Raw genomic sequence first — 23,375 nt, forward strand, 5'->3', positions numbered from 1 at the left:
TTTTCTCCATCAGATTAAACGCTGACACGTTATACCTTGCCTTGCCTTCACGACCTTGCCGTCTGGACCTGGCCTTCTTTCACAATATATTGAACTATTTCGCGATCCCCTTCGAGTTCGATATATCCGGGTTCGACTGTAGTAGCCTAGGAAAGAAGGGGCAAACGAGTGCAGGACAGTGTAGTGTATGGTTCTGAAAAATGCCTTTAAAATAATATTCATGCATCTGATGCACTCGCATTTTCGCAAGCCGTTTGCATTTTCTTTGTACGCTTTCGGCTACGGTTGGTCCAAGTAGTTTGAGACTGTGTTGCCGCGAAACCTTCAAAACAGTATTGTTTTTTAACAGCCTCCGGCATACAGGCTTATCACTGTGATTCTGGACCGCGTATCAGTTCCGTAATTTTTGTTTGTTAATGCTCGATGTCGCGAGTCACACCTTTATCAGTTTTGTTGTAGCGCAAGATGCACCGAGATCTATCTCGAAGGTTCCAGCCACTCGGGTGGCTTTCCACAATGTTCCAGCCACTGCTGGTAGCTGTCTGCGACGTTATCTAGATTGTTCTGTGCAGCCTTTAAATTGAGCGTTGCCGAGTGTGACGGGCATTCTTTATCCGACGACCGACGAGCGCGTTTGTTGTTATCGCCGCCGCCTTGTTGCATCTCAACAAGGGCACGACGATCGCTTTTCTCGACGAATTAGCGGACCTCAAAGATGTATTCGCCCTCCACGACCAAACGCTGGAAGACGCACCGGACCTATTCCGTCAGCCCACATTTGACATCAACCCGCCATTGATCCACAAAAGGAAAGAGCAGATTCTCAGTCTGCTTCGAAGCTACGGGGAGTGCTTCTCATCGTCATCGAAGGTACGACAAACACCACTGGCCAAGCACCGCATAATAACGGACGAACACACCCGACCTCTGCGCCAAAGCCCTTATCGTGTATCGCCGCGAGAACGCTAGGCCATTCGCGATCAAGTTGAGGAAATGCTGCGTGATGACGTAATCCAGCCATCGAACAGCCTCTGGGCGGCACCAGTCATTTTGGTCAAGAAGAAGGACAGCACACTTCGCTTCTGCGTTGATTACCGCCGCTTGAATCGCATAACGAAGAAGGATGTCTACCCGCTTCCCCGCATCAACGACACTCTCGACCGGCTCTGCAATGCAAGGTACTTCTCATCGATGGACCTGAAGAGCGGATATTGGCAAATTGAGGTCGACGAAAGAGATCGCGAGAAGACCGCATTCATCACACTGGACGGACTTTTTGAGTTCAAGGCGATGCCATTTGGCCTCTGCTCCGCACCAGCCACATTTCAACGAGTAATGGACACAGTCCTGGCAGGCTTGAAGTGGCAAATTTGTTTGGTATATTTGAACGACGTTGTTGTCTTCTCGTCAAACTTTGAAGACCACCTCAAACGACTACAGACAGTGCTGGAAGCCATCGAGTCATTGGGACTAACGCTAAAAGCAGAGAAGTGTCACTTCGCCTACGAAGAACTCCGCTTCCTAGGTCACATCGTTAGCAAGGACGGTATTCGCCCAGACCCGGAGAAAACAGCTGCAATCGCACAATTTCCACCGCCTGCCGACAAGAAAGCTGCGCGCCGATTCCTTGGGCTATGCGCTTATTATCGACGATTTGTGAGAAACTTTTCGCGGATCGCCGAACCGTTGGCGCAGCTTACAAAGGCTGACGTACCTTTTAAATGGGAAGCGCCGCAAGGAGAAACCTTCGACGAACTTAAGCGCCGCCTGCAATGCCCTCCTGTACTTGGCCACTTTGATGAAAACGCCGAGACCGAAATTCACACCGACGCGAGCAGTGTGGGCCTAGGAGCCGTTCTCGTCCAGAAGAGTGCCGGACAGGAGAAAGTAATCGCCTACACTAGCAGGTCCCTCATAAAAGCCGAAGTCAATTACTCGACGACCGAGAAGGAGTGCCTTGCAATCATCTGGGCCACTTCTAAGTTTCGTCCATACCTATACGGCCGACCATTCAAGGTGGTAAGCGACCATAACGCGCTCTGCTGGCTGGCTAATTTGAAAGATCCTTCCGGCCGCCTTTCCAGATGGAGCCTACGACTTCAAGAATTTGACTTGACTGTAGTCTATAAGTCGGGCCGGAAGCATTCCGACGCAGACTGCTTATCCCGCGCTCCCGTCGATGCTCCCCCGAAGGACGATGACGACGACGCATTTTTGGGACCGGTAAGCGCCAGCAGTTTCGCAGAACAACAGCGATCAGACCCTGAGCTGAAAGCGCTAGCCGATTACTTGGAAGGAAAGACCGCTTCCCCTCCTGGTGTGTTCAGGCGATATTTATCATCCTTCATGTTAAGCAATGGCCTCTTCGTGAAGAAGAACTTCGCACCCAACAAGACCGCGCAGCTTCTCGTAGTACCTAAAGCCCTTCGGCAAGAAATTCTGCAGGCGTTGCACGATGAGCCCACAGCAGGCCACCTCGGATTTGCGCGCACGTTGCGTCGGATCCAGGAGAAGTATTACTGGCCGCGACTGCCTGCCGAAGTTGCCCACTACGTGAAGACGTGTCGTGAGTGCCAACGACGCAAGACGCCGCCGATCAGACCAGCAGGACTACTAAACCCGATTCCGCCCCCAATCCTGCCCTTTCAACTAATTGGGATGGATCTCCTCGGCCCCTTTCCATCTTCGTCTATGGGTAACAAGTGGATCATCGTGGCCACTGACTACCTTACCCGTTACGCCGAAGCAAGAGCACTACCAAATGGTATCGCGGCAGAAGTCGCCAAATTTTTTGTTGAACAAATTCTCTTGTGACACGGCGCCCCAGAAGTGCTCATCACGGACAGGGGAACGGCGTTTACGGCAGAGTTGACGCAAGCAATCCTGGAATACAGTCACACAAGCCATCGACGAACAACTGCGTACCATCCCCAGACCAATGGCCTTACGGAGCGCCTGAACAAAGCGATCGTGGACATGATCGCTATGCACGTCGACGCTGAACACAAGACCTGGGACGCCATCTTGCCGTACGTGATCTTCGCGTATAACACGGCAGTCCAGGAGACGACCAGAGCCACCCCGTTTAAGCTTGTGTACGGCAGGGAGCCCACGACGACGCTCGACGCAATGCTGCCGCACGTAACCAGCGAAGACAACCTTGACGTCGCCGCCTACCTGCAGCGTGCAGAGGAAGCCCGACGACTCGCACGGCTACGTATTAAAGACCAACAGCGTACCGACAGCCGACGATACAATTTACGACGACGCCACGCAGAGTACAATCCAGGAGACCAAGTGTGGGTTTGGACACCAATTCGCCGTCGTGGATTAAGTGAAAAGTTGTTGCGTCGATACTTTGGGCCATACAAAATCCTTCGCCGCGTCGGACCACTGGACTGTGAAGTCATTCCCGACGGAACGTCAGCATCACAACGGCGAGTGCACGCCCAGAAATTGTACATGTTGTACGACTGAAGCCATATTACGCGCGTTAAAGAATCTGTGGTGTTTAAACTTTGCAGTGTTTATGTGTAAGTTTCTTTGTTTTGGAACATCGAGGCGATGTTTTTTTTAAGGGGGAGTAATGCCGCGAAACCTTCAAAAGAGTATTTGTTGTTTTTTAACAGCCGCCGGCATACAGGCTTATCACTCTGATTCTGGACCTCGTATCAGTTCCGTAATTTTTGTTTGTTAATGCTCGATGTCGCGAGTCACAGCTTTATCAGTTTGTTGTAGCGCAAGATGCACCGAGATCTGTCTCGAAGGTTCCGGCCACTCAGGTGGCTTTCCACAATGTTCCAGCCAGTGCTGGTAGCTGTCTGCGACGTTATCTAGATTGTTCTGTGCAGCCTTTAAATTGAGCGTTGCCGAGTGTGACGGGCATTCTATGTCCGACGACCGACGAGCGCGTTTGTTGTTATAGCCGCCGCCGAGTTGCTTAGTTCTTTTGCGGGCGCAAGTCAGCCCCAATAAAGAGTTATTTCAGTACCATCACGCCTGTGTCTTCTTTTTGCGTATACGGCCTTGTCACCACTACGTGACAGTATTATATCGTACTACTACTCTTTTAAAGTTCCCTCAAGCAGTCAAGGTTCCCCTCGCATTGCATTTATGCAAATGTAAAATAGAAATATTTTGATCTTATGGTTGTTCCCACTGATGTCTGCAAAAATAATGGCAGAGAACGAAGAGAATGTGACTGCTAACACGTGCTTATATGAAAACTGTTTAAATCCACGTTCCTTTTTTTTTCTGAGTTGTGGGAAACTGTAGGCCATCGTCATGAGTTGGTCGGTATTGTGGCGACTTGTGCGAATGAGGCTGGCTTGACTTTAAATTTGATGAGGAAGCTGCGAGTTGTGCAGATGGCAAGGATTATGATGGCAAAGGAGTACAAGCAACTAATTTGGCAGACATCTTGCATTGAACAGGTGTCAACGTGATGAGCTCTGCCAGAGAGAGAGTTCGATCATGTTGGAATCACCAAGGGAAGCCTTAGTGATATTGCCCTGTAGTCATCAAATGACGCTGGCAAGGTGGCGTGGGTAGTCACCGAGGCAATTGCAGCACAAGAGTTGAAGGGCATGTCGACGCGTATACGGGCCAGCTTTTAAAAGAAACCGCAATGGCTTAGCTCTCCTGACAGGTGAGGATGCCACTGGTTTCACAGCAGAATCTCAACGATACAACTGTCACGATGTTATGAAAACGTTTGTGTCATCAAAAGTTTATATCATACAAAGCAAATTAATTTCATATATATTGACGGTATTTGTTCGCAGCAGCTCAGCTGTGGCTTACTATTCATACTACACGCAGTGCAACTGACGATTATGACTTGTGTGAGGTGCAGACAGCACTTAGTGCCCAATGCGCTCGTGTTCGTACATTCTGTAGTAGCTAGGGAGTGAATGAAATTGTGCACATTTTACAGAGTTCAGTTTGGCTGGGGAATTTTGTGAACTTGTGTCATCCCTAAATTTGGACCACCATTTACCAGATTGAGAGCAGATTTGTGCACCATGGTTGCATAACTGTCATTGTAATACGGAACTGGAGCTTTGTAGCTGTTTTCCTTAGCCTTTGAGCCTCCACAGCCAGGGCTTAAAGGGATACGGAGGAAAGATTGAATTTTGCTTGTATTGATAGGTTGCAGTCGAATACCTGGGATATGTAACACCTGTACTCACCTATGGGGCTGAAACATGGAGGCTAACGAAGAGGGTTCTACTTAAGTTGAGGACAACGCAGAAGGCTAAGGAACGAAAAATTGCAGGGGTAACACTAAGATAGGAAGCATGCAGAGTGGGTTAGAGAAATAACTCCAAGTTACTGACATTCTAGTGGAAATCAAGAAGAAGAAATGGGCAGGACATGTAGTGCGTAGAGAGGATAACCGATGGTAGCTTAGGGTAGCCAATTTTATTCCAAGGAAGGAAAGCGTAGCAGGGCGTGGCAGAAAGTTAGGCGGGCGGATGAGGGTAGGAAGTTCGCAGGGGTCAAGTGGATGCAGCTAGCACGGGACCGGGTTAACTGTAGGAATATAGAAGACGCTTTTGCCCTGCAGTGGGTATAGTCAAGCTGATGATGATGACCCGGGATATGAACCTCACGGTGTCCCAAAATGTACTTGCGCCATCCTGAATGAGCAAACTCTCTGTGCAGAAACAAAAAAAAACAAAAAATTCACATAGTTCTATTTATGGCTGATTCTATTCATTTATCGCTGGTGCTTCATTGCCGATATTATGCGTTTCATACAGCGCAGCTTAAAATTGCGTGTCGGCATCGTGCTGGTAGTGATTAGTGCTCGAAGGTGTGGTTGGAGCTTGCACATTCGCGTCATCTGTTTTTTATTTGTGAGAATGTTTACATTGTTGCAAAATCATTTATGTTGTACGCAACGCACTACAGCCTGGGAATTTTACAATTTCATATTGACTTTGATCACATAGTTGTGATTCTGCTGTGTTTCGGTGAATGATGGTGCAGCTTTTTTTTTTTTGATCTACGAAGTCCCAGAAGATGAAATGTTATTTTAGGCACCAAAAAAGGAGACTGCACTGACATCAGGGGCATGTCTGAATGCAGAGTTCAGAGGCTAGGTTACACCGCGTATGGACTTGCAGACTGCGATCATGTTGCACTTTTCATCTCTTTGTCATGTCTTTTAGTGGTAGTGAAGAAACATCATTTTGAAATCAAAATTTCTCACCAATAAATTCATTCGTTGTTGCTGCACAAGCATCATCACTACATAATTGCAGTGTCCATTTAATGCTGAGCCCCGCCGGGGTGGCGCAGCGGTTAAGGCGCTCGACTACTGTGCCCAAGGACGCGGGATCGAATCCCGGCCTCGGCGGCTGCGTTTCGTTGGAAGCAAAACGAAGTGGCGTCCGTGTGCTGTGCGATGTCAGTGCACGTTAAAGAACCCCAGGTAGTCGAAATTTCCGGAGTCCTCCACTAGGGCGTCTCTCATAGCCTTAGTCGTTGTAGGATGTTAAACTCCACAAACCAAACATTTAATGCTGCTGTGTGGTAGTGTGGCACTGACAAGGTAAGGAAAGCTGTGCTTCTTCATTGGCAAAACGTGCACGGACCAAACAAGATTCTATGTCACGTTATGCTGGCATCGCACGCTTGTCTCTTGAAATCGAGATAGTCATTGTGTTGAATCTGTGTTGACCATTAAGGAGGTCCTGCTTATGGGCACGGTTGTTAACAGCCCTGAGTGGTCATAGGAAGGTCCGGAGGGTGGATGCGATTAGGAAGCTTACAGAGATAAGATGGTTGCAGCTGCCACGGTACAGGGTTAACTAGTGGGATATGAGAGAGGCCTCTGCACTATAGTGGAGGCAGTTTGGTTGGGGTCGGTGATGGTGATTATGATGATTTTGACAGTTTTCACAATGACCTCCACACTGTGGGGCTCCGCAGCCCCTTTAGGTGTTTTAAACCGCGCGCGCGTCTTTCTATTTGTATTGTGTTTGCACGGGTAGCGCGAGTGCGCATGAGCAAGCAGATAATCTTGGGGGGCGTGATGTTAGCGGCGACAGACGAGGGTAGATAAGGGCGTCAGAAGCGAGGCAAGGTCAATGAGCGAGGCGCGTGGCCTTTTTCGCCCGGCGGAAAGACCGGCGCGGGGCAACCGGCGAGCGTCATGGGCTAGCATGGGTGTGCACGGACGACCGAAAGAAGACCGTCGACGCGAAGATGGAAGCAGTGCCTGCAGGAACAGCCTAGGCGTATTTCTGTGAGTTGCTGTGCCGCGAAGAGCAATCTTTCTTGTGTCGCCGTTAGCGCTTTGGCCCCATTGCTCGTTTTATTCGCTCCGCAGTGTGTTTTGTTTCGCCGCGGTAAGGCCCTGACATTCTTCCCGCTTTCCGTTGTTGTTCTATTGTCGCGCGCGTGAACAGCCTGTTCTTAGTGCAGTAGCGCCTTATGTTTCTCTGTTTTGCTTTTTTTGTTTATCCGGAATAAACCGGTGTTTTTAAGAGACTGGATTTGTCACTCGTCGGGCGAGACCATGGCTCGCGGACCTGTTTTTTTGAAGGCGAGGCCTTCAACACTTATTCAGAGCTCAAAAGGCGGGGCATTGTGCAGCAGTGTTCCAGCACCTTCATGGCACTGTGCATACATCATTTTCATAAGCATGCGCAGGGTTCTGCAATAAGAGGGGCGAAGTTTTACCCCAGTCCTCCTCCCTTCAAGGCCCCTATAGCCAAAACACAATGTGATGATGAGGAATGGTTATAAGAAATTTATAGTGATGTGGGATGTCATAGCAAAACACATAAAATATTGTGCACAAAAAACAAAAGCCCCGTCGGGGTGGCGGAGCTCGACTACTATTCCCAAGGTTGCGGTATCAAATCCCGGCCTCGGCGGCCACTTTTCGATAGAGACGAAAAGCAAGGCGTCCGTATGCTGTGCGATGTCAGTGCACGCTATAGAACCCCAGGTGGTCAAAATTTCCAGAATTCTCCACTACAGCGTCTTTCATAGCCTGAGTTGCTTTTCGACATAAAACCCCACAAACCAAACCAAACCTAAAAAGCAAAACAAGTGTCGCCGTAGATGCAGAATTTAAAATTACTCGACGACGCGTGTCTAGTCCCCGGCTTTCCAGGGGAAAAGGTGGCTTGGAATGTAGCAACACGGTCCTCGGCCACCAGCATAGCAAAAGAAAAAAAAAAGAAAATCTGCGTGACCATATTACTGTACCTTTAAAAACGACAGAGTGAAGGTGTGGGGGAAACTTGGTGCCCAACTTAGTGGATTACGGGGGTGGCCGCTTCCTCCTGCCTCCTTCTTTGTATGATTATGCTGTACTTGCCCACAAGCGTTGTCTCTGAGACCTAGTGAATGCTTTCAAATTCTGCTGCTTTCATTGTGCAGTGGACTGTTGTCATGTTCAAAACTAGCCTGATCTGATCTGTGCAATTAATGCACAAGTAAATGGAACTGTATACATTCATCAAAGATGCCCTCGTGCTTGACCTAGGGCAAGATTTATTGTTTATTGTTAGGCGGGGGAGATTGGAGAAGTTGGTTCCATTTGAACTACAAGTCTCTGGGACATAATTTTAACACGATAGCGTTAAATACCTCATTCACCAGGAAATCCGGCGTCGGCATTGTCGACATTGGCTTCGGCGTTGTGAGGAAAAAATCACGAGTATGGTGCTAGCAGGTGGTAGCTGCTGGCAGCTGACATGACCATGCACTGACTGGACATAGGGTTGCCTGACGTTACGTTTGGCTGGAGCTGCCAACTGCGGCCTCTCCTTTCATATGGGAGGGTGATATCGGAATCAGCCTGTGAAGACTCTTGCATTCTGAGTCAGATATGCTACCCCTAGCCCACGCGGGCTTGTTCACATGGCTTGGGTAAAAGGGGGCTTGGTTAAAAGGGGCTTTATATGTTGGGTGGTAGCCTATGCTTTCATGCCATTCCCTTAAAAGCGAAGCTTAAGTGTCCGCATACTTTTTGTTGAAGTTTTCCAATGTAAGATTCCCAATTTGGGGAAACTGTTGTTGCAACGAAATGGCAGACGACAGATCACTGGAATGAAATCTATTGTGCTGAGCAGATTTGAGGTCGAATTCCCCGGTTTAGGCGTAGCAATCCAGACAGCTTCACAAGGAGTATTCGCTCTGCAACTGCTTTTATTCTTCGATTGCATGAGAATATGAGTTATCCAATTGCAGCGGTGTATAGAGGTACAGATACGGACATAAGTTAATGGACCACACTTTTCCATTCAAATTAAAATCGCGTCTTCGGCACTGGAGATAACAAAACAATATTTGTCTAAGTAAAAGGGCACTGGCGTCTAATACCGGTTCGGACATACCACGACCGCCAGTTTCAATTATGCATTGCGTGAAAAAATTTAGAAGCAAATAGCATGCTCCGCTTGCTTTTGCCCGCAGCGGTAAACATCCACCTCGTGTGCTGGAGGACCATAGTTCAAATCCCTATGCCACACAATTCCCCGCCAGATTAAAAAAAAAATGAAAAATAAAATGGTGGTGGCTTAGCTTGGCTAAGCCTGGATATCAAAAGCCAAAAGGTTCGGCAATGCCATGGCTTAGCTTGTGGTTCCTTGGCGTAGTTGGCCCATCACACACACTTTCAAATGGATTGTCTGGGAAGCCAGGCTGAAACTCACGAGTAGCATAGCCGCTCACCCGAATGTCAAGGTCCACTTTTCATAAGCGGTTAACCTCGTCCACTGTTCTTCTCAGCAGTAAAACATGCCTGTCTTGCTGCGTCACTCATACATCTCTTTTCCAACCGCTCAGCACGCTGTTCTTCGCTTTCCTCGGTCCGCCGCCTGCTCTTGTTTTCATTCCGCCGTACAGCAGTGGCTTCGGTCTGAGCAGCAGCACGTCTCTTGTCATTCTTCTTCTTCTCTTTCCTGCCATAGGGTGTCACAGGCCGAGGGCTTGAAAACCTAGCGTGCATCATTCTTCTTCTTCTTCTCGTGTGACGTCACGTGGTTTGCGAATGTGCAGCTGTGGCTTTCTTTAAGGATGAAGCAAATGCGAGACTCGGAGTTGACTAGCCTAGTGAAGCTTTTCGCTTCAAAAAAAAAAAAAAAACTACGGATGACAATGGAATTGCACAAACAGCTTTTGGTGAACACCTCCGAGAACGCATTCCCTCACCAGAAAACGATTTGGCCACCTTGGTGTAGTAATTGGCCACAATGCTCTATTAATGCTCTAACAAACCCACGGCCCTCGGTCCCCAGCGGCTGCGAAGCAACTGACCACAGCGGCGGTCAGACCTAAAACACAGCAAAAGGTGCTAAGAATCTCTGGCTCCGGACAGGCCGTCATTGGAACCTGATCCTAGTGAGGCTAGTTTAGCAGTACTGTTAGAGGAATTAGAGGCTATGAAATGGGATTTGATAGGGCTTAGTGGGGTTAGGAGGCCTAATGAGGCATATACTACTATAATAAAGGGCGGACGTGTTATCGAGGTTTACCGGAGAGACGAGAACTAGGAGTAGTATTCCTTGTCTAAAAGATATAGCTGGTAATAAAGTAATAAAAAGGAATTCTGTAGCATTAATGAGAGGGTGGCAGGCATCATAATTAAGCTTAATACGCTTCATAAACTGAAGGTTGTACAGGCCTACATTCCTACGTGTAGTCAGGATAATCAGGCAGTCGAAAGCTCCTACGAAGATGTAGAATTGGCAATGAGGAAAGCAAAGATGCCGTATACTTTACTAATGGGTGACCTTAGTGCCAAGGCAGGGAAAAAGCAGGCTGTAGACCAGGAAGTGGGTGAATATGACATTGATTCTTGCAATAGCATTGGGGAGTTACTTGTCGAGCTTGCAGATTGCAACAACATAAGAATCATGAATACCTTCTTCAGCAAACGGAAGAACTGGAAGTGGACATAGAAAACCCCTAACAGGAAGACTAAAAATGAAATTGACTTCATAATGATTTCTTACCCCAGCATTGTTCAGGTTGCAGAGGTAATCAGAAAGGTGTTATGCAGTAACCACAGGATCATAAGGTCTCAAGTTAGTCTAGATCAATCTTAAGAGGGAACGAAACAGATTAGTAATAAAGAATTCCATCAACGAATAAGCAGTGAGAAGGAGAGAAGAATAATTCAGGATCTCGCTACAGAATAGATATTCAGCTTTAACTGAAGATGTCGACCTTAGACTAGATGCAATCAACAATAATTTCAGACATATCATTACTTGAGTGCGTGGTAGAAGTAGACAGTAAGATGGTTAGAGTGGATACTGGTAAGCTGTCTAAGGAGACAAAAGATTTGATTAAGAAGTGCCAAAGTATGAAGGATTCCAACTCAACTGACAGGATACAGCTGGCAGAGATATCAAAGCTAATCAATAAACGTAAAGTGGCTGGCATAAGCAAGTATAGCATGGGGAAAATTGAGCATGCTGTAAAGAACGGCGGCAGCCTTAAAGTGGTGAATAGGAAATTGGGCATAGGCAAAAATCAGAGCACGCTAACGATAATGGTTCTATTTAAGTAGAGGACAACGCAGAGGGCTATGAAACGAAAAATAGTAGGGGCGACTTTAAGAGATAGAAAGCCTGCAGGGTGGGTCAGAGAATACCTCAAGTTACTGACATTCTAGTGGAAATCAAGAAGAAGAAATGGGCATTTGCAGGACACACTGCGAAGAGGGGATAACCGATGGTCGCTTAGGGTAACAAACTGTAGTCTAAGAGAAGGGAAGCGTAGCAGGGTGCAGCAGAAAGTTAGGTGGGCGGATGAGGTTAAGAAGTTGGCAGGGGTCAACTCGATACAGCTAGCACAGGACCAGGTTAATTGGAGCAATATGGAGGAGTCCTTCACCCTGCAGTGGATATAGTCTGGCTGATGATGAAAAATCAGATGCATGCGAAAAGGGACAAGGCAGGCAATGTCATTACGAATATGGACAGGATAGTCTAAGTAGCCATAGTAGTCAGGAAAATAACAAGGTAGACAGTGGTGAAAAGCAGCCAGACGTTCCGCCAGTGGCGAAGGACGATGTTCAGAAAGCTTTTGAAACTATGAAAAGAGGGAAGGCAGCTGGGGAGGATCAGGTAACTACAAATTTGTTGAAGGCCGAGAGGGATATCGTGCTATGGAAACTGGCCGCCCTACATACAAAATTCCCGGTGTCATTGAGGGTACCGAAATCATGCAATAACGCTAACATTATCTTCATTCATTGAAAAATTAGGCCAATCAGCTTACTACCTGTAATTTATAAGGTGTTTACTAAGGTAATTGCTAATAGAATCAGGACGACCTTAGACTTCAATTAAGCAAAAGATCAAGCAGGGTGTCGGAACGGGTACTCTATTATAGATCATATCCATACCATCAATCAGGTGATAGAAGAATGCTCAGAATATAACCACCCCTTATACATAGCATTCATTTATTATGAAAAAGCATTTGACTCAGTAGAAACCTCGGCAGTCATACAGGCATTGAGAAAGGGTGTAGATGAGCCGTTTGTGAAAGTACTGGAAGATATATATAGTTGCTGCACAGCAACCTTAGTTCTGCATAAAGAAAGTAAAAAAAAAAATTTCCATGAAGAAAGGTGTTAGGCAAGGAGACACAATCTCCCCCAGTACTATTCACAGCTTGCTTAGAGGGAGTACACAGAGATTTGGAATGGGAGCAGTTAGGGATAAGGGTAGATGGAGAATATCTCGGTAATCTGTGATTTGCTGATGACATTGCCTTGCTAAGTAACTCAGGGGATATGAACTGCCATAATGATTGATGACGTAGACAGAAATAACAACAATGTAGGCTTGAAAATCAATACGCAGAAGACTAACATAATGTTGAACAGTCTCGAGAAGGTACAGAATGTATAGGTAGGCGAATATGTCTACTTAGGACACGTAGTAACCGCTGATCCAGACCATAAAGGAAAATAACTAGGACAATAAGATTGGAATGGAGCGCATTTGTCAAGTAAATAGTAGCTTATCGGTATCGCTCAAGAGGAAAATATACAAAAGTTGCATCTTACCTGTAACTCACCTATGCAGCTGAAACATTGTGGCTAACGAAAAGGGTTCTACTGAAGTTGAGGATAACACAGAGGGCTATGGAACGAAAAATGGTAGGTGTAACATTAAGAGATCGGAAGTGCGCAGAGTGGGTCAGAAAAATAACTCGAGTTAATGAGTTAATGGCCCGTAGCAATATTCTAGTGGAAATCAAGAAGAAACGGGATAGGCAGGGCATATAATGCGTAGAGAGGACAACCGATGGTCGCTTAGGGTAACAAACTGGATTCCAAGCGAAGAGAAGCGTAGCAGTGGGAGGCAAAAATTAAGTGGGCAGATAAGGTTAAGAAAGTTGCAGGAGTCAAGTGGACGCAGCTATCACACGACCGGGTGGATTCGGCGAATATATATATTGTGAGGGTCCTTCTGCCTGCAGTGGGTACAGTCAGGCTGATGATGATGATGATCAGTAATCCATACCTGGAATTGGAGTACAGGTGCTGAGCAGTAAATGTTGCTCTGGAAGTGCTGCAACTGCACGTTGGCACTTGTATATGGGGTTGTTCAGAGGGCCAGATTAAATAAAGTGATGAGGGCCTGATTCAAAAAATCGAAGAGAATCCCTCTCCCACCTCCAACTCTGACCCCTGTTATCATGTTTGAGAAAGCACATTCTAGAATTTTCTTCATAGAATACAAGCCATATTTGCTCCAAGAATCATCTGTGGGCTGTTTGTGTGTGCGTGCTGGGAGACCATTTACGACCAATTTGGGCGACGCATCACGGCGCACTCGGCGTGCAATCCTCCCATGCGATGCCACATGCGCTTTCTGGGCGCGCTCATGTATTGGATGTTCCGAAGTTATGCGGCCGGGACAGGGCAGGAAGGGTGCCATCCCGACTTGTTTTCTTATTTTTTTTCTTGTGTGCCGTCATGGGCTGAGTTGAGGGGAGAGAGGAGGAACATCGTTTTCGGTCAACCATGTCTTCAAAAAGGTAGCTTAGAAATTTTTTCCGCTTTTACGATTGATAGGGTACCTACTGCTCATGTGCGTTTTCTAGTTTTTAAAAGTGAAAGGATTCCATGTTTCAATAACATTAGTGGGAAAAAAGAGCGAAAAGCATCAACACATGCGTAATAAGGATTGATTGATCTAGTGTGGTTTGTTCTCTAGGTTCGTTTTCCTGGGGATTGAACATACCTATCTTTTTCATTGAACATATCTATCTTTTTCTGATCTTTAAATGCCCCTGTCGTTTTCTAAAAGAAAATATTTACCCTAGATTTTTACCTTCGAATTTCAAGTAATTCGAGTTAGTCCCTATCACTTTAGCATATCCATCACTGAGGCAATTTTGCATATCTTGATGAAGTAAAACAAGCGGCCATTTTGGAATGTATTCCAGTTTATCTTTTTAATTTTTTTATTTGAGGAGCCATTCAAGACAACTGAGCTGTATTCCAAGGATGGGAGGATGAATGTTTTGTCGGCAAATACTTTGACCTCTTTTGTTGCATATTCGAGTTCTTTTTTTTTTCTTAGAAAGTAAAGTATTTAGGAAGGCGTCGAACGCACAATATTAAGATGTAATGTGTCAAAGATAATGGTCAACAGCTGTGGAATAAGGCAGCAGTTTAACATAGGTAGTGAAGCAGTGGAAGTAGTAGGCGAATACACGTCTACCTAGGAGGGTTAGTAACTGCACATCTGAACCATGAAAGGGAAATGCCTAGAATAAGATTGGGTTGGAGTGTATTTGGCAAGTACTTTGAGATTACGACTACCGGTTAACCGGTATCACTCAAAAGGAAAGTACATATATAATAGTTGCATCTTACTAGTGCTCACCTATAGGACTGAAACATGGAGGATAACGAGGGTTTCACTTACATTGAGGAGAGTGCACAGGGCTATGGAACGAAAAGCGGCAGGGGTGACGTTAGCGATAGGCATGCAGAATGGGTCTCAGATATAACTCAAGTTCATGAGATTTTAGTGGCAATCAAGAAGAAATGGGCATGGGCCGGATATGTAGTGTGAAGAAAGGGTAACACGGGTGCTAACGAAGTAATATGCGTAAAAGTTTATTTTGTCTGATTAACTTCTATGTCCTATTTTTCGCACCAAAGGTGCAAAGAATGAAGTGTTCGGTTTATTCTGATCTGGTCGTCAGCTTGGGCTATTCGAGAATAAATTCATGTCATTGGCAAAAAGCATCAATTCTACACGAGTCTCAGTAGCCTCATTAATATCTTTACTACAAATTCGGAACAGTAACAAAGCTAAAACTGACCCCTGTTGAATTGAAGAGAAACAGTCAAACACACGCACTACCTGCGTGCAGTTGTTCAGAGGGACTTCAGTCCCTTCAGAATAGTTTTTCCAATTCCTGTTTTATGTAATTTGAAAGTAATTTACTGTGTGGAACCTCGTTGAAGGTTATTGGGGTTTTGCGTGTATGTTTATGGTTACCTAGGCGGTCTGTGCGCGTCTCGCGTGCTTGAAATCATGCTATTCAAGCCCAAAGAAGAGGTATTTTGTAGTGTTATACTGTGGGTGCCATATTGGTACACTGTGGCAAAAGTGATTTGAGATGGAAACTGAACTTAGAACTGAGTTCTGCTCATCACTGTGCAATGCAACCCCCCTATAAAAACTACTACCATCTAAAGACTACCCCGATGTCTGCTTTCTGCAATTTGAACGATCCCCACCCCCCGTAAAAATGAATGTGCCCCCCCCCCTCTTTCTTGCTGCGATTTTGTTGAGATGAACAATTTGCAGTGGTATGCTTCGTTAGCTAGCTTCTCTTCGTGCAGCTGTTTTTCAGAGTTTCATCTGAAACTGCTTGTTTCTGACGATTGGTTATTTCCGACTTGGTTTCTAGGTTTATTTTATGTGTTGCAATTTCACAAATAGTTTACAGCAGAATTTCTTGTTTACATAATGTCTTGTGTTACTGTTTACTTGATTTGTTTTGATTTTGATATTGTCTCCCAAACTGCCATGACCTACCTGATATATAGAGCATACATATAGGAAAGCAATATTTGTGAACATTGAACTTCTCTTGCTGCCGTAAGCAATTCTAATAAGCAATAATACTGCAGCATCTTGTGATAGTACTATGTTGTATCTGTGTTTTTTGTCCCACGGTCTTACTGGTGCTACATGGGCCCTGTAGCAGCTAGCTACAGATTAATTTCTGCCACCTGCCTTCTAGTTAATGGGCTAGTTAATGTGCATTCTTGTGCCTTTGGGTTTAGGAAGATTTTCCTAGCCTAATTTTCGAGCAGACAATTATTACTGCTAGTCCATCAAAAGAAGTCGAATCTATTGAGACAATGCGAACACAAATATAGAAAGCTGCTTATTTTTATAAGGATTTGCCAATTTGAATCTCTCCTCTCGACGTGTGTCCTTCCTTTGTGAGTGGTTAGCAAAGGGAAAACAGTGCAGCACCATAGGCCTTCACTGTGGCTCTCGTCAGAGCAAATCCATTCTCACTGGCATGTGTCGGCTAGAGACTGTGAACTGCGTCCACAGTTTACCAGGTATCCCAGCTAAATAACTACTATAACCAAGCTATTAAAAGGGGACGGAGGGCCCTAGCCCCGGTGAGATGAGCTGAGGCCGATTGAGAGTCGCTCGGACTAGTCTGCAGTACTTTTCTAATTCCACAAAGTTATTTAGCAAGGCCTGATTTGCTAACTTTTTAAATATTCAATAAAGACCAATTTGCTAGCTTTTTAACTACTTTCAAGGACAGGGTCAATATCGGAAGTTGTAAACCATGTTGAAAGACAGCTGGTTGTATTGTTTGTACCAAGGCAGCGTAAATGCAGCTTTGTTTTCTGCCTTTCGGTGAAGGTTATCACATTCTGGGAGGGGGGGGGGGGGGGGTGTTATATCGCAATCCCAGTTAATGCTCACGGCCTTATAGGGGAGAGTGCTCCAGAGAAGCTTCTGCTTCAGCGGATTTTGTTTTCTGACACACGTCTAGCAACGCTCAAATAGTGTCTATGTTATGTGGATGCTTTTCACTGTGCAAGTTATTTAAGGCCATTACGCTGAAGGAGGCTTCTGTTAAAGCATATGTTTGGTGTAGTGAGTGACACCATGGACTCTTGTGTAATAACCTTTCTACGCTCTAAAAAAGGAATGAAGCTCCTAATAGGAGATATCCATAAGAAAGCTGATAAACAATGATAGGTAATAAAGTTGGTGGGTCTCTGCGCACATGGGAATGAGTGGAAATGAGAAGGCAGATGAATACGCTTCACGAACTCATCATGATGACTTTGTCACTGTAAGAAAACAAATCAACAAGACAGTATGAAGTTTCTTTGTACAAAGTAAATTAAAAACAAAATGCATGCTTCATGGGATAATGAATGTTGTTCATGGGATAATGAACAACAAAAAATGTCTGGCTAATCCTATAATTATAAAGTCATGCAGTTATAAGAGTGCTTTATTGAAGTAATTCTTTGTTGCCTCCGCGTTCGCCATACACATCTAACTCATAATTTTAACTCCTCAAACAGAAAAAGCCTACATATGAAACATGTGGAGATGAGCTAAGTCATATTGCACATTATGCACACACACACAAAAAAAAATAAAATAAAATAAAAACTTTCTGTATCACTCTGTAATGAACTCATTTTTAAAGCAAGTAAACCTTCCAGACAAACTCTGACATGCTATCTACTATAAAAAAGTGTTCTTTAGCACGATACACTAACCTTGTGTTTGGTGCATGCATTGGTTGTTTAATTTAATGTCAGTAAAAGCGGTAGTTTATACAATCCATAGTTTCGTGCAAACATTTCACTTCCCTGTTGTTCCATGTCATCTACAACTTCTGCATTGACACCTTATTCCCATAGCCAGCAGTTAAAAGGTTAGCTAATTAGTATTTAGGAAGTAATAAAGCTTGCGGGATTAAAAAGTAGTGTGGATTATTCCACAATACTGTCAACAGCCTTCAGTTGGCTTCGTTAGGATAAGGCACCACATTTTTTCAAATCCTTCGTTTATACTTAGCTGGATCACTTGGTAAGACCGGACAATGTTGACCGGCCATACCATATTTTGGAAGGGTTTATGAGTAAAATAGACCTCAAGAAATAAAAATTGACATTAACATTGGAAATAGTCTTTTTATTTGGAGCAATAATTTTACAATACAATATGCACTAAGATTTTGGACCCATAGCCAAGGGCTATTGTCGGTTCCATACACAATACAATTAAGTGCAACATAATTGCAGCACGGGAAGACGAACACATTCCAATCATGAAAGAAAATAATAAAATTTACATTTGTAAAGTTGTTTGCAGACTGTGAAATAAACAAAGAGCATCCCCAAGAGAATCTTCACTGATATCTCTATCCTGGTTTCACAGTTATGCACACTTTAAGCATTTTCATTTAAATGCTTCTGCATTGCAACTGTTTAATGATATCTGCCAATAGTTTCTTTGTGTCATTATTGAAGTTATCGTTTCTTATCTGATTGCACTTCATTACTTTTTTACTGCAATTAGCCTTTTCTTTACAGTTATATTTGTTACTGCTAAGCATGTTTTCAAATATTGTCTGGCTTTTTGAATGTGTTTTATGCCCTGCCTGTAAAAATTCTCCTAAGAATTGATAGTAGTACTTTCAAATAAATGATTACGTAATAGTCCGCTTTATATGAACAGGATTTCCACAAGTGACAGTTGATGTTCGGGCATTTTCGTTTGGGAATTTTATGTGTAATGGCTGGCTGGGTGCAAACTATTGCTTCAGTGCATTGTCACTAAAGTACAGCAGAAGAGATGTGAGAACACAATGTTATCTCAGCAGCCAAGGCCACCCACTACCACGGGTTCGAGCTTTGTGCGAGCAGATGCCCCGATCAGCTGTCACTGCGTGCATACTGCAGCACTGCACTTTGCACACAACCTCTGCAGGGGGGGGGTGAAAAATTTGCTACAATGAAACAATCCACCAAGTTCACAAAGGAGACTTTTATGGAACGCCATCCTCCAGCTCTACACGCATCCACACACAGTCACCAATAAGGGAGTAATTATTCATTGACATCCACCCAAGCGCAGCGATATGGCTAGAAAAATTCGTCCTGGCTCGGGCATCGATCTTGGGACCACCACCTTTCCGGGGCAGTTTCTCTACCAACTAAGCTAACCAGGACAGTCAGCAGTCTAGATGCTAGGGCAAGAGCGAATTGATCAATAACTCGAAGTAAGAACGGTGTTGAAGGTATGTTTAGAGACTGGCCCCATTTCCATTTCAGGGGGATATAAATGATTGTCCTTCATATGTTTGCATGACTCATGAGTATAATATGCTCGAAACTAGATAATGCAAAAGGTGAAGGAAATAGGCCGAAAGTTGTTGAGATGGGGAGGTTTGGGAGGTTTGAGGATGATAATGACCTTAACATCCTTCCATGTGGGTGGAAGAGTTCCAGTGTTGAAGCAGTGGTTGAAATATTCAGTGAGAGCCATTAAAAGTATGATGTGATAAAGTTTCAAGAAGACGGGCAATGTTTTTAACATTTCCATTTTGTAATTTATTTCCTTTTTATAACTGTTGAAATTTTATACACCAATACTTACTGTAAGCAAACATTGGCTTTTGATTCTGAGCAGTTTGATGCCCTTGAACAAATATTTATTTTTTAATTGCGCACTCTGATGCACTAAATTTTCTTAGCATGGTCAATCGTTGGCTTTTAATTCTATGCATATTCACACCTTTGAACTCCCTTTTTGCAATTTGTCTTTTTTAATTATTTTCAAATAATGAATTGATCAATTACGTACAAAGTTTTCTTCATTCGGCATCATAAGCATCACCTTTTCATTCCGACTAGTTTGACACCTTTGCATGAACCCTCCCTTTTCCAGTAGTTTCAGTTTTCATGTTTTTAGTTAGTCAATTACAATGATTTCATTAACTGATGATAGCCTATCACGCACCAATCAACCATCAATCACTAAAATCGAAAATTGCCATGGTACGATTTTTTATGCAGCCCATTATTATTTCCGTCATGCAGTACCAACTACTACTGCTGTGATGCAGACTGCTTTTGAGCTGAATGAGCTGTGCAAGTTATTGTTTAAAATTACGGAGGACACTTCAGCTCCGTCTGTAAGGGTACGACACGATACTGTAGACTACCAGCGCACATATAAAGCCGCACTTTAATTAAGCCGTATGAACGTGCCTTCATGGGCTAGAGGTAACATTGAATTCAAATTTCCTGGCAGGCTGATTCTGATATCACCCTTCCATGTGAAAGAAGAGATGCGGGTTGGCATCTCCTGCCAAGCATAATGTCACTCAACCCTATAGCCAGTCACTCTGCAGCTTTGTCCGCTGCCAGGCAACGCCTGCCAGAGCCATTCGCATGATTTTGTGCTCACAGTGCCGGTGCTGTATGCTGGCACTGATGCCACATTTTCCGTGAATGGGTCATTTAATGCTATTGCATTGAGAAAGAATAATACACACTGGGCTAAAATGAGCGAGCTAAAAAACAGGGAACCAACTTCGCTTCCGAGTAATGAACGGGGAACCAACTTTGCTTCCGAGTAATGTGTGAAGAGAAAGCTCATGGGAGAGCTGTCAGTTTTTGATACAGCATGTTTGTCTACATGCAGTAGTCATCATGCCCTCTGATCATGGTTTCAAGCGTCTGGCTACATGAAAACGGTCACATGAACTGGCCAAGAAGTTTTTGGCAAAACTTTTGTACCGCCATTGTAGAATCTACTTCACACAGCAAGCTTTCTGTTGCACTGAAATTTTCGGATGCTTAAAGTACAGTGTTTGGTTCCTTTGAAAAACAATGCGGGGTATGTGTTAGAATTGCTATAATCTGCTGTCATAGTTCAAGGCAGTTTTTTTTTTTTCGTTTTTTTTTTTTATGAGAATATTTGACATCTATAGCTTGATGAAGTGGCAAAAGAAAAATGTGGTCCATTCTTAAAACCAATTATATGATCAATAACTGAGCCTTGCTAACAAACAACGTAACCAGAAAGAGCCGCGCAGCTGGTTTTCTTTGCGAACAAAGCTGGTTCAGAGTTTCCTTAAGTGCCTGTGTTAGAAGATTAGTACATTACAGCTGCTAATTGTGCAGCAAAGAAAGATGTGCTAGATGTATTTGTTACCAAACAAACTGCTAGCTAGAAGCGCTTTAGTTGTGTGTAAGAATTATTGCTCTGATTTGCCTTTCTTTTCCATGTGCAGGTCCTCGATGGGCTGCGTTTTGTCTTCCCAAAAGTGTTCTGCGACGCTTTGTGCAAAAGTACACTGAACATACTTTGTATGACCATGTGTATACTAACGAACAGTGGAACGCAAGACCTTGTGCATAGCATATGTGGTTTCGAGTTCATCACAGAGCTGTTCTTCGATCGGTGCATGTTTCTCGGCAACGTCAGAGATGTGGAGCTCGCATTTACTAGCATCATTGCCAAGTCAAAGTCACTCTGTGTTCTTAGTATCACCGATTGTTCGCTCTTCCGCAAGTCGGAAGCTGCCCTTATTGAATCGCTGGAGAAAAATGAGAGCATTGAGGAACTTGTGGTGGGTCATCATGTGCTGGCTTGTCAACAAGAAACAGCCTTTCGCTGTTTCCTTTCTTGCAACAGAACGTTAAGAATGCTGACCATTGTCGGCGGACGTTGCGCGACGTCATGGTGGACAGTGTTTTCAATGCACTCCTCGTGAACTCAACACTGAAATGTCTGCGGCTCAAGCACTTTATCTTGGACCTCGTGACTGCACTGACCTTTGTTGAGCTTGTCTATCGCAACAAAAGTCTGGTGGAGGTTGACTTGTCCTCCTGCTCTTGGGACTTAGATTGTCTGCACGAACTGCCACGGGACCAGAGCGGGAGGGAGGACCCGATGTACACAGCTTAGCAAGGTTTCTCAAGCCCTGCCCTTCATATTGGCACTGAAGAAGACATCTTCCCTACGAAGGCTTTCTCTGCCACAGACCTTCCGTGAGAGCGAAAACCGCCAGCTCCTTGCGGAAGCTGGCAACTGCCGCTCACTGGAGGAGCTCTGCTTTAAAACGATGCATTGCGAGAAATTGTTTTACTGTACACTCCAGAACTGGCGTGCTTCAAACAAGGTTAAGCTCGAGACCTGTTTATCGCAGGTGGATGACTTTGTGTGGGCCCTGCAGTTGTGGGGTGATCTCTTGAGCCTAGGGACCCACCAGATCACTAACCTGGACCAACTGGCATTTCAGAAAGTCGTAGCCTCCCTGCCACTGCATGACCACATCACTAGGCTGGATCTAAAACTTTCCTACATGCTGCCTGTCATGGCAGAGGGCGCTTCTCTTATCGCTGGCTACTTGTCCTCAACGAGAGTCCTGAAAAACATCTTTATGAACTTTAACATCTCGAAAGAGCTTGCGCATGTTGTCCTCGAAAGCCTGTGCAGGAATGACACGATAGAGAAGCTGTCCAACGAAAACTGGCTGGTGGGTGGTGATGACGTAGGCAAGTTGTGTAGTTGGGTGGCTACCAGCAGGAAGGTGTACCACTTCTCCTGCATCTGTGCCGAGTCGAATACACGCTGGATGCTTGTCACCAGCCTGGCTCAGCTTCTTCCCAGTGGCTACGCGCTCACATTCGTGCATCTTATTCAGCACTCTCACAACGACCCCTACTGGCTAGCCATTCAGCAGCTGAGGTGACACAACCTGGGCCTCGTCGAGTGTGCCTTGAGCTTCTTATTAGGTTCGACTCAGAAGCGGGCAGCGGCTGCCTTCGAGCGCATGTGGTGGCATCCGCAGGTGGCATCCAGAGCTCAGCATGAACTCCAATTGAGCCCCACTGAAGTGAGTGCAAGGATCCAACAGTGCAGGCGGCACTTGCAGGAGGACTTCTGGCAGATCACTAGTGTTGTGTGCAATGAACTCGTTTGTCACGAGCGGGCTGACCGACGAAAGCAGATTGACCAGCTTGGAATGGACGAGTGGCTGTGTGTGCGCGCCTTCCTTACCATCGATGACGTGCTGGACGTTCCGCCGAAGAAGCAGTTGAGAAAGAGGAAGCGAAGTGCTGGAGAACCCTTTCCTTTCCTCGCTGTGTGATGTATGATGTTATCTTGTTTTGTATCTCGATTCTTTTCTTGCTGGGAGATGCGATATTGCTCTGTATTAAAAAGTTCCTTTCCTGCGTGTGATTCAGGACAAGTGTGCATGCTATTCTGTGCATGGTGGTTCTGCTTTGCAAGCAATTAATGGTTTAAAACTGCACTGTCTACAGTGAATGAATAGCCTGCCTGCCTCCCCTTTCA

The 23,375-nt window shown here is 45.0% G+C and overlaps 1 protein-coding gene across 1 annotated transcript in view; it reads left to right on the plus strand.

Annotated features, from left to right (window-relative positions):
* Window positions 1–23,171, plus strand: part of LOC146192587 (uncharacterized) — a 35,537-nt gene extending 12,366 nt beyond the window's left edge. Inside the window, exons 3-4 of the mRNA XM_084600467.1 lie at window positions 21,307–21,645; window positions 21,922–23,171. Coding sequence (XP_084456593.1) covers window positions 21,307–21,645; window positions 21,922–22,770 — 1,188 coding nt within the window. The 3' untranslated portion in view covers window positions 22,771–23,171. The remainder of the gene's footprint in view (window positions 1–21,306; window positions 21,646–21,921) is intronic.
* The last annotated feature ends 204 nt before the right edge of the window (window positions 23,172–23,375 follow it).

The sequence above is a fragment of the Amblyomma maculatum genome, chromosome 4, assembly GCF_055883805.1.
Source record: "Amblyomma maculatum isolate TAMU_Amacu chromosome 4, ASM5588380v1, whole genome shotgun sequence".
Classification (NCBI taxonomy): domain Eukaryota; kingdom Metazoa; phylum Arthropoda; class Arachnida; order Ixodida; family Ixodidae; genus Amblyomma; species Amblyomma maculatum.